Source organism: Ornithorhynchus anatinus, chromosome 10, assembly GCF_004115215.2.
Source record: "Ornithorhynchus anatinus isolate Pmale09 chromosome 10, mOrnAna1.pri.v4, whole genome shotgun sequence".
NCBI lineage: Eukaryota > Metazoa > Chordata > Mammalia > Monotremata > Ornithorhynchidae > Ornithorhynchus > Ornithorhynchus anatinus.
The window spans coordinates 6,563,244-6,574,295 of NC_041737.1; the positions used below are offsets into that span (position 1 = coordinate 6,563,244).

An 11,052-nucleotide genomic window follows, 5' to 3' on the forward strand; every position below is an offset into this window, starting at 1 on the left:
GGGTCTCGCCTCCCACCACCGACAGGCACAGTGGAGGGAGTGTCATTGAACCGCAAGCCAAAGAGAGCAAAGTAGAGAGGGGCTGAGGAGGGGGAGGAAAAGAAAGAAGGGAGGAGGTGTGCAATACATAGCCAGTACTACTCATAGGGATCCACCCACCCAAAGGTCCACACATAAAGAGAGTGAACAGTCACCTGTTAACCTCTGACCCGGAGCTGACAGCTCCAGCATGGGCACCTTCCTGCTCATGAAGTCCCGCTCACATTTCTCCACATCACCCTTGTTCAGAACCATATCCACGATTTCACTTAGCCAAGTGGTCCCTGGAGGAAAGTCAGAGGGCAACACGGTCAGTCACGAAATCCACCGAAACACTCTGGGCAAGAGAACGGGGTCACCGGCGGGGTGGTTTGACTCTTCCGTCCCCTTTACTCCCCTCCCCCGGGGCCGGGGTGATTGACGGCAGGCTGTGATCCGTCGGATCTGGGGAGAGAAAGAGGGAGAGAGTTCCAAGTTGGGCATAGAGGCAAGAGAGATTAAAGCCAGATACAGCCGGAAGCCTGACTTGGAAGGAATGAGGACAGCGGGTTGGAGAACGTTGGATGAAGAGAAGAGCGGGAAGCAGTATGGCCTAGCGGATAAAGCACTTTTCTGGGAGCCAGAGGACTTGAGTTCAGGTGCTGGCAGGATCTTGAAGTAGAGATGTGGCGCTGGAAGCAAGGGGAAGTAGATAGATATAGTTAATCAACCAATCAATCTCACTGAGAGCTAACTGTGTGCAGGGCACTGTATGATGTGCTTGGGAGATTACAGTATAACGGATTTGGTAGACACGTTCCACAACACGCTTAACATCTTCTAGTCTAGTGTTTTTTCTTTTTTGGGATGGTATTTGTTAAGCACTTACTATGTCCCTGGCACCGTACTAAGCACTGAGGTAGATACGAGCTAATCAGGTGGGACACGATCTACGTCCCACACGGGGCTCACAGTCTTAATTCCCATTTTACAGATGAGGTCACGGAGGCACAGAGATGTTAAGCGACTTGCCCAAGGCCACACAGCAGACACATGGCAGAGCCAGAATTAGAACCCAGATCCTTCTGACCCCCAGGCCTGTGCTCTATCCATTAGGCCAGGTAGGGAGATGGGGCTATAAATAGTTTGAGGAGGGTGGTGGGGAGGAGAGAGGGCTTTCAAAGAACGGGGGAGTCGAGCATGTTTGAAAGCAAGAGGGGAAGGAGCCATCAGAGAGCTGAAAATGGTGGTGAAGGCAGGAGAGGGAATGGAGGAGAAAGTGATTTGAGGAGCTGAGAAAAGACGGTGGGGGTGCAGAGAAGTGGGGTGGATTTTTAGAACGTGCTGAAGACTTGTGAGAGACAGCTGGAAAGCAGGAGGAAGATGAGGAAGTAGGAGTAGAGTGCTGAAGGAGTAATTGGGAGACTTTAGGAAATTCAGTCAGCATCCCCTGAGAGAATAATAATGTTGGTATTTGTGAAGCGCTTACTATGTGCAGAGCACTGTTCTAAGCACCGGGGTAAATACAGGGTAATCAGGTCGTCCCACGTGAGGCTCACAGTTAATCCCCATTTTACAGATGAGGTAACGGAGGCCCAGAGAAGTGAAGTGACTTGCCCACAGTCACACAGCTGACAAGTGGCAGAGCTGGGAGTCGAACCCATGACCTCTGACTCTGAAGCCCAGGCTCTTTCCACTGAGCCACGCTGAAGCAACATGGCCTAGAGGACGGAGCACGCGACTGAGCGTCAGAAGGTCATAGGTTCTAATCCCTGCTCCACCACTGGTCTGCTCTGTGACGTTGGGCAAGTCATTTAACTTCTCTGTGCCTCAGTTCCCTCATCTGTAAAATGGGGATTAAGACTGTGAGCCCTATGTGGGACAGGGACTGTGTCCAACCCAATTATCATGTATCTGGCCGGTGCTTAGAACAGTGCCTGGCACATAGTAGGCACTTAGCAAATACCGTCATTATTTTTGTGATTATTATTACCCCCTGCTTCTTAGCAGCTGGCAGATCAAATCAATAGTTGATATTTACTGAGTGTTGACCGTGCGCTGAACGCTGTACTAAACTCCTTCAATGAGCTGTTAATCGAGAGAAGGGGAGAACTGATGCGATTTCCCAAGTATCGCCCTTCTTTTGTTTATATTGGCCACCTTCATCCGGTTCTTGGGGACAGTTGGCAGAACCCGAGTGAGAGACTGCGGAATCAGGTGAGTCTCCTTCCAGAACCCACAAAGCTCACCGGACTTGGGGTAAGTGGCAATGACGATGTCATCAGGCCTGGCCTGGAATTGCTCGATCCTTTCCCAGTCAGATGAAAACGGTAGGATCATGGGGTATCCATGAACCATCTTCAAGTCCTGTCGCAAGATGCCTTCCAGGGACGACATTCTGGTGGCGGGCGGGTAGGGGAGCCTTCGGTTGTCTGAACGGAACCAGAGTAGTGGCGGGCCTAAATGGGGGGATGCCCAGCTGCTGATTAAATAAAGCTGTCCTCTGTATTTGCAGTCTGACACGAAGGACAAAGGTCAATTGCTGTTACACCTGATGGCAAACAGGGGCCAGTTAGTCAAAGTCTTTGATGTCACCATCCCTGGGGATGAATTAAAATATAGTTAGTCAGCCAGTCCACCGCATTTACTGAGCACTTACTGGGTGCAAGAGCACTGTACTAAGAAGTTGGGGGATTCTTCTCTTGTCTACCCCAGTGCTTAGAACAGTGCCTGACGTGTAATTAGCTCTTAAAATATACTTTTAAAAAGGAAAAGTCTCCTGTTTCCCTGCTTCCCAGATTCCCAGTTCTGTGCTCTTTCCATCACACTCTCTCCTTCTCTTCTTTCTCTTTTCTTGTATCCCACCAGGCTGAGATGTCCCTTCCCAGAGATCCCAAACTGTAACTCAGCTTTTACTCAAACCCCAAAATAGTGTTTCAACAAAACAGGAAGCCAGCTGAAATGTTGGAGAAAGCAGAAGGGCAGATGGAGAAAGGCTCAGCCTGTTCTTCTGGATCGATGCCGGTGTTCCTTTGGGAATACAAAGGTCTTCGGGAAGGTCTACACACTTGTTCATAAATCATTTCTGGAGCATTTACAATAATTAACAAGGACTACGCCTGTTGCGGGTACCGGAGAAAAGCAACCCCAGAGGGCTAGATTTGGAAGACAAAATGTTCTTTGTCAAACCACGGGAAGATTATCCTGTTCTGTCACCAAAGAAAAGGGCATAAGTCCACAGTTCCATCAGACTTTGGGCTTCGACTGCATTCCTGGGCTGTGAGTCTCTACAGACGGTGTGACAGGGTGGATTTTACACCATCACCCCGTTTTGGAGCAGTGTGGCCAGATCATGGGTCCCTCGGTGGCCATTTTAGGAAGCACTCAATAGAAACTCTTATTAGATCGATTGATCGAGCAGTTGGGAGATAAGATTTGCCAGGGGATCAGTGCAAAATTGTCCCATAAAAATCCTGGGTGAACCCAGATGGACTGAGATTTATGGTCCACCTCAGTGTTTTCAGAGGGGAATTCCAACCTTCCCGAAGGCTCTGGTTACCCGAAAGAGGTTGGTTATCGCAAGGAGATGAGAATGTTGGTCTCCATGACCTAGATAGTAACCAGATAGGAATCTGGTCTTTTCACTTCTCTGTCTTTTCTGATTTGCTTGAAAGAGTTCATTTTCTTGGAGCTTTCCCAGATGTTTCCCAACTAAATGGTTTGAGAGTTAGGAGAATAGTGACCCTTTTCAGCTGGCTTACAAGAAAACCCTAGAAAGTAAAACCAAAGAGGAGAGATAACCAGCGGGGGGTTAAAATGACTTCTGTTTAAGCTTGGGAGGATTGGCTAGGAGAGAGTCCCAACTGTCTATCAATCAATAGGATTGATTGAGGGTCTTCTGTAGACAGGATACTGTACTAAGTGTTTGAGAGGTAAAGGACGATCCCTCTCCTCAAGGAGCTTGCTATCTAGCCAGATGCGACGGAAAGGCATAACACAGCAGATTTTAAGAGAAGAGAACAATGGAAAGAACAGAGACGGTGATGAAGAGGAGCAGCGTAGCTTAGTGGAACGAACCCGGGTTTGGGAGTCAGAGGGCGTGGGTTCTAATCTCGGCTCCACCACTTGTCAGCTGGGTGACTTTGGGCTTCACTTCACTGTGCCTCAGTTACCTCATCTATAAAATAAAGATTAAGACTGTGAGCCCCACATGGGACAACCTGTTTACCCTATATCTACCCCAGTGCTTAGAACAGTGCTTGGCACATATTTAAGCCCTTAGCAAATACCATTATTATTATTATTACTTAACCAGTGAATGGTTATCACTGAGTGCTTAATCTGAAGCAGAGCACTGTATTAAATGTTTGAGATTTAGTACAGTCAAGTTGGCATAAATGATCCCTGCCCTCAAGGACTTTACCAGCCTAGAAGGAGACAGGCAATAAAATAGACTATACTTAGTAAGTGCGGGGAGGGACTAAAAATGAAGGAGTCATTTCATAATTACAGTATTTGTTAAGTGCCTACTATGTGGCAAGCACTGTTCTAAGCACTGGGGTAGGTACAAATTTATCATGGTCCCTCCCCTCCATAAGACTCTTAGTGGAAGGAGAAGGGAGAACAGTTCCTGAATCCCCATTTTATAGATGAGGAAATTGAGGTCCAGAGAAGTTCCATGACCTGCCTAAGGTCACACAGCAGGCACGTGTAGAGCCAGGATTAGAAATCAGGTCCTCTGACTCCTAGGTTGGTGCCCTTTCCTCTAGGCCAAGCTGCTTGTTGACTTCCTGGTTGGGCCGGAAACCATGGTTGGGTGGGCTAAGATTTGCCAATAAAACTGACTGCAGAGACTGGAAAAGTCAGTCAGTCATATTTACTTGAGTGCTTACTCTGTGCAGAGCACTGTACTAGGTGCTTGGGGTAGTACAATATAAGAACATAACAGACCCATTCCCTGCCCATAACGAGCTTACATTCTAGATAGGGAGACAGACATTAATATAAATGAATAAAATTACAGATGTGGGGCTGGGAGCGGGGATGAATAAAGGGAGCAAGTCAGGGCAAAGCAGAGGGGACTGGAAGAAGGGGAAAGGAGGGGTCAGTCAGGGAAGCCCTCTTGGAGGAGATGGACCTTCGATAACGCTTTGAAGGTGGGGAGCGTAATTGTCTGTCAGACATGAAGAGGGAAGGCGTTCCAGGCCAGAGGCAGGGCGTGGGCGAGAGAGGTCATCTGTGAGATGGACGAGATCAAGGTACAGTGAGAAATTAGCATTAGAGGAATAAAGTGCACGGGCAAGGTGAGATAGGAGACAGCAAAGACAATGAGTGTTTTCAAGCCGATGGTTAAAGAGTTTCTGTTTGATGCGGAGCTGACTGGGCAACCACTGGAAGTTCTTGAGGAGTGGGAAAACATGGCCTGAACGTTTCTGTAGAAAAATGATCAGGGAAGCAGAATAATAATGTTGGTATTTGTTGAGCGCTTACTATGTGCAGAGCACTGTTCTAAGCGCTGGGGTAGACACAGGGGAATCAGGTTGTCCCACGTGGGGCTCACAGTCTTGATCCCCATTTTACAGGTGAGGGAACTGAGGCCCAGAGAAGTGAAGTGACTTGCCCACAGTCACACAGCTGACAAGTGGCAGAGCCGGGATTCGAACTCATGACCTCTGAAGCAGAATGAAGTATGTACTGGAGTAGGAAGAGACAGGATTCAGGGAGGTCAGCAAGGAGGCCGATACAATAATCAAGGGGGGATAAAATAGTGCGTAGATTAGCATGGCATCAGTTTAGATGGAGAAGAAAGGGCAGATTTTAGCAATGTTGTGAAGGTCAAACTGACAGGATTTAGTAACAGATTGAATATGCGAGTTGAATGAGAGAGAGGAGTCAAGGGTAACAAGGTTTTGGGTTTGGAAGAGGAGGATCTGATTGAGAGACTGGTGGTATTTCAAACTCTGGCATAAATCTGGAACTCAGACCCACCACAAGTGGTCAAGGATCTAGAATCCTCAATCAGGGTTTACTGCCCCAACCAGATTCGAAATCCCTGCCTCTCTTGGTTGTCTTGGCCCTGGGTCGAAAGAGCTTAAGAAAAGCAATCCATATATTGTGTTATTCTAAGGTCAGTAAAGTCATGCCTTAGGTATTCCAGCAATAAATTGGAATTAGGGCTACTTTCCAACTTTATCTCACGGCAGGAGAGTTAAGAGTGTGATTTAGGGGAAAGGGTACAGGCTTGGGAATCAGAGAACCTGGGTTCTAATCCCAGCTCTGAGGCTTTCCTGCTGTATGGCCTTGGGAAAATCACTTCAGAATTTCTATGCCTCAATTTCCCCAACTGCAAAATGGGAATGAAAGACCTGTTCTCTGCCACCCCCCAGCTCCCACCCCTTACATTGTGAGCCTCATGTGTGCCTAACTTAATTATCTTATCATCTATCCCGGTGCTTAATATGGTGCTTGGCACATGGTAAGTGTTTTACAAATACCACTCTCATTATCATTTGGTAGCTTTTACTTATCCTTAAAATGGCTATCTCACTGTCATTCTTGACTTCATCTGGCCCTTCGCCAGTCAAGCAAGAAAAATATGTTGTACGTATCATTGTATAAGCAAATCACCCTTTATATTGCAACAGAGTGAGCTGAACAAAAAGATTTTCTCTAAGCAATGTATTTGCACAGCTCGAGTCATTCAGCCACACCTAGACGAAGTCAATGTTTGGATTCCAACCAACTCCCAAGACTGCGGCTAATTCTCGTCTCCCAAAGCTGGAGAATTTCTCAACTGCACGGGTGCCACGTACAGGCATTTTGTTTCCTGGAAATGCAAATTCTTCACTGAGGAGCTACCTGGAGACTCAGAAAACGGTGGTTTGATGCGGAGGGTGGCTCAATCAATCAGTGGTATTTATTAATGCTAACGATGGCATTTGCTAAGCCCTTACTACGCGTCAAGCACCGTTCAAAGCACAGGAGGAGGAACAAGCTAATGGAGGTTGGACACAGTCCATGTCCTTCATGGGGCTAAAAGTCTTGATCCCCATTCTACAGATGAGATAACTGTGGCACAGAGAAGTTAAACGATTTGCCCAAGGTCACACAGCAGACGAGTGGCGGAGCCGGAATTAGAATCCAGGTCCTCTGATTCTCAGGTGCTCTCTTGATCAGGCCACACCGTTTCAGTGGAAGAGACCCGAACCTAGTAATCTAGTCCGAGAAGGAAGCAGAGTATACAAGAGGCTGAGACAGGGACCCAAAGCTGACTCTCAACCCAACATCCTTTCTGGAGGAATCTGGCATCCTTTTAGTGGGCCCCAGAAGACAGCCTTGGGAATGAAAATAATAATAATTGTGGCATTCGTTAAGCACTTATTATGTGCCAAGCACCGTACTAAGTGCCGGGGTCACTACAAGGTAATCTGGGCAGACAGCCCCTGACACACATGGGGCTCGCAGTCTAAGCGGGAGGGAGGAGAGATGGTTTTCCCCATTTACAAATGAGGAAGCTGAGGCACAGAGCAGTTTATTGACTCGCCCAAGGTCACACAGCAGGCGAGTGGCAGAGCTGGAATGGACCTTCAGTTTGCAAAGAGCAGTAGAGCCTGACTTAGAATGCCCCACAAGAAGACTGCCCGGGGTATTACAGAGGGACACCGGGCAGGTGCTACCTATCAGGTCCCGATGTCACAAGTATCAGTTCGTAGAAGTCTTGTCAGAGGCCACAAGAAACTAGAGTGTTTCTCCCAGGGGATCTCTGGCCCCCCGACTTGCCCCAAAGCCTCCGGTTCCCCTCCAGGGTCCCTGCCAACACGGGCACCGCTTCCGAGCCGAGGCACTAGGAGACGGAAGCGGAGGTGGAGCGAGGCTGGCATTGAAGTGTAGTGAGAAGCAGCATGGTGTAGTGGATAGAGCCCGGGCCTGGGAGTCAGAAGGTCATGGGTTCTAATCCCGGCTCTGCCACTCGTCTGCTGTGTGACCTTGGGCAGGTCACTTCTACTTCTTTGGGCCTCAGTTACTGCATCTGTACAATGGGGATCGAGACCGTGAGCCCCACTTGGGACAGGGACTGTGACCAACCCGATTTGTTTGTATTCATCCCAGTGCTTAGTACAGTGCCTGGCACATTATAAGCCCTTTAAAAATACCATAATAATAGTAATTATTATTGTTATTGAAAATTAGCTTGTCAGAAATACAGGCACCCGGTGCTGTTTCCAGACCAGACAAGGGGTACACCAGCTGAAAACTGGACTCCGTGGCAGAAAACATAATGAATGGGCACCCGAATCTGGCTAAAAAGCATCCCAAGTCTTTCATTCATTCATTCATTCATTCATTCAGTCGTATTAATTGAGTAATTACTGTGTGCCAAGCACCAAACTAAGAGCTTGGGAGAGTACAATATAACAATCCCCTGCCTTGTTTAGTTCCTGCTCGTGAAAAGGAATAAGCCCCTTAGGAATAAAAGTGAAGCAAGCAGGCATTAGGAAAGAACCAGCCCAAAAGCCTGAGCCTCTCTAGAGCAGAAAAGAATGTGAACCAACCAAGCTTGGCCCAGAAGTACTCCTTAGGAGAAATGGAAATTATCCTTTCCTTCACATCATCCTCCCCTTTCTTCTATTTTGCTTCTCCAGTCTGAATCAGCCCACCCCCATAACTCTTCAACGTGCACTCATACATGTTGGCTATTCACAGGAATCAACAGCTGAAGTATTCACCATCCCACAGAGGGTTTAAATAATAAGAGAGAGACAGTGTGGCTCAGTGGGAAAAGCAGGGAACTGGGAGGAGTGAGACGAACGGTCTTATCCTGGCTCTACCACTAGCCAACTGTCTAACCTAGGGCAAGTCACTTAACCTCTCTGGGCCTCAGTTTCCTCATCTCTAAAATGGGGCTGAGATACCGGTTCTCGCTACGGCTTAGGCTGTGAGTCCCGGATGCGACAGGGATGGTGTCCTATCTTTTTATCTCGCACCTACCCCAGGGCCTCAAACATAGTAAATGCTTCATAAATATAATAGTGAAGATCTAAATCATCATACTAATGATAATAATCAATCAGTGGTCTTTACTGAATGCCTACTTTATGCCGAACACTGTACTAAGCACTTAAGAAAGTACAATACCGTACAATATCCCACAGCGTTTATGTACATAACCATAATTTAGTGTATTTATTAATATTACTGCCCACCTCCCCCTCTAAATTGTAAGCTCACTGTGGGCAGGGAGTGTATCTACTGACGCTTGTTATTTTGTACTCGCCCAAGCACTTAGTCCAGTGTTCTGCACCCAGTAAGCAATCCATAAATATGACTGATAGATTGATTAATTTTTCTCAAGTGCTTTTGACTATGTATCTCGTTTAATCTTCACAACATTCCTGTGAGGTAGAAAGAAGCAAGTATTTCAGGTAATCATCGGGCACGATGGTGTGCTTCAAAGGCAGTGATGGATTGACTCTCAGTTCTGAATCATAAAATACCATCGATTCCTTCAGCCTGTGGGTTGATGTTGTAAATTAGAACCACTTTTCCCTGAGAAATAAGCTTATAATTGGGGAAGTTGGTTTCTGAGCCAAGGTTTGACACATTAATTGTTACTAAAATTAGAATCGGGTACTCAAATATTTGGAGACGAGTAACATAGCCGTAATAATGTAATTCTATTACTAATAATAACCGTGGTATTTGTTAAGCATTTATTAAATGCCAAGCACTGTAGACACAAAATAACCAGTCCAGAAACAGTCACTGCCTCATATGGGGCTCACAGTCTAAGTAGGAAGGATAAACAACATGGCCTAGTGGATAAAGGGTGGGCCTGGAGTCAGAAAGACCTGGATTCTAATCTCGAATCTACCACTAGTCTGCTGTGTGACCTTGGACAGTCACTTCACTTCTCTGTGCCTCAAATACCTCATCTTTAAAATGGAGATTAAGAGAATGAGCACCGTGTGGAACAGGGACTGTGTCCAACCTGATTATTTTGTATCTACCCCAGTGCTTAGTACGGTGCCTGGCAAATAGTAAGTGCTCAACAAATACCATTAAAAAAACAGGTATTGAATTCCCATTTTACAGATGAGGAAACTGAGGCACAGAGAAGTTCAAGATCACACAGCAGGTAAGTGACAGAGCCAGGATAAGAATCTAGGTCCTCTGATTCCCAAACCCGTGCTTTTTTCCCGTAAGTCATACAGGTTCTCAAACGGAAGTCGAGAGGTCTCTGATAGAATAGCCAATTTTTCCTTCATCAGAAATGATGGATGAGGAAGCTCTGCCCATCAGTCAGTCAGTTGTATTTACTGAGCGCTTACTGTGTGCAGAGCACCGTGCTAAGTGCTTGGGAGAGTACAATACAACTGTAAACAGACACATTCCCCGCCCTTAGTGAGTTTCCATTCTAGAGGGGGGACAGATATTAATATAAATAAATTACAGACATGGACATAAGTGCTGTAGGGCTAGTGGGGGTGAATAAAGGGAGCAAGTCAGGGTGACATAGAAGGGAGTGGGAGAAGAGGAAAGGAGGGCGCAGTCAGAGAAGGCCTCATGGAGGAGATGTGTCTTCAATTAGGCTTTAAAGTAGGGGAAAAGTAGTCGTCTGTCAGTTCTGAGGAAGGAGGGCGTTCCGGGCCAGAGGCAGGATGTGAGCAAGAGGTTGGCGGTGAGACAGACAAGTTCAAGGTACAATGAGAAGGTTAGAATAAGAGGAACAAAATGTGCGGGCTGATAGGAGGGGGCAAGATGATTGAGTTAAAAGCCATACTCATCTACCATCAGGATTGGAGGATGAGCAAGGGCTGAGTCTTCTTGACAGAGAGCCTGAAGGAAAGGATTAATGATGATGATGGTATTTGTTAAGCGTTTACTATGTGCCAAGCACTGTTCTAAGTGCTGATAGCACTGGTGGCCTGGGCAGAACCTCTCACAGTCGCTCATCCTGCCAGTCACGTACCCGCTGGGGCTCGGAGACCAACGAGCAAGCGGGCGGGCAGGGGTGGAGCATTTTGCAAAGGGCAT

At 47.0% G+C, this 11,052-nt stretch overlaps 1 protein-coding gene and 1 long non-coding RNA gene across 3 annotated transcripts in view; one reads left to right on the top strand and one right to left on the bottom strand.

The window, feature by feature from the left end:
- SULT1B1 (sulfotransferase family 1B member 1) overlaps window positions 1-11,052 on the bottom strand; it is a 24,901-nt gene that overhangs the window by 12,232 nt on the left and 1,617 nt on the right. For both annotated transcript variants that reach the window (XM_007669210.4, XM_001510050.5), the window contains exons 2-3: window positions 2,268-2,569; window positions 195-323 (exon numbers count right to left, since the gene is read on the bottom strand). In XM_007669210.4, the coding sequence (XP_007667400.2) occupies window positions 195-323; window positions 2,268-2,415 (277 nt within the window). In that variant the 5' untranslated portion in view covers window positions 2,416-2,569. The remainder of the gene's footprint in view (window positions 1-194; window positions 324-2,267; window positions 2,570-11,052) is intronic.
- The window catches only part of LOC114814651, a 21,884-nt gene continuing 13,042 nt past the window's right edge, over window positions 2,211-11,052 (top strand). Inside the window, exon 1 of the long non-coding RNA XR_005660409.1 lies at window positions 2,211-2,235. This is a non-coding gene — a long non-coding RNA (uncharacterized LOC114814651). The remainder of the gene's footprint in view (window positions 2,236-11,052) is intronic.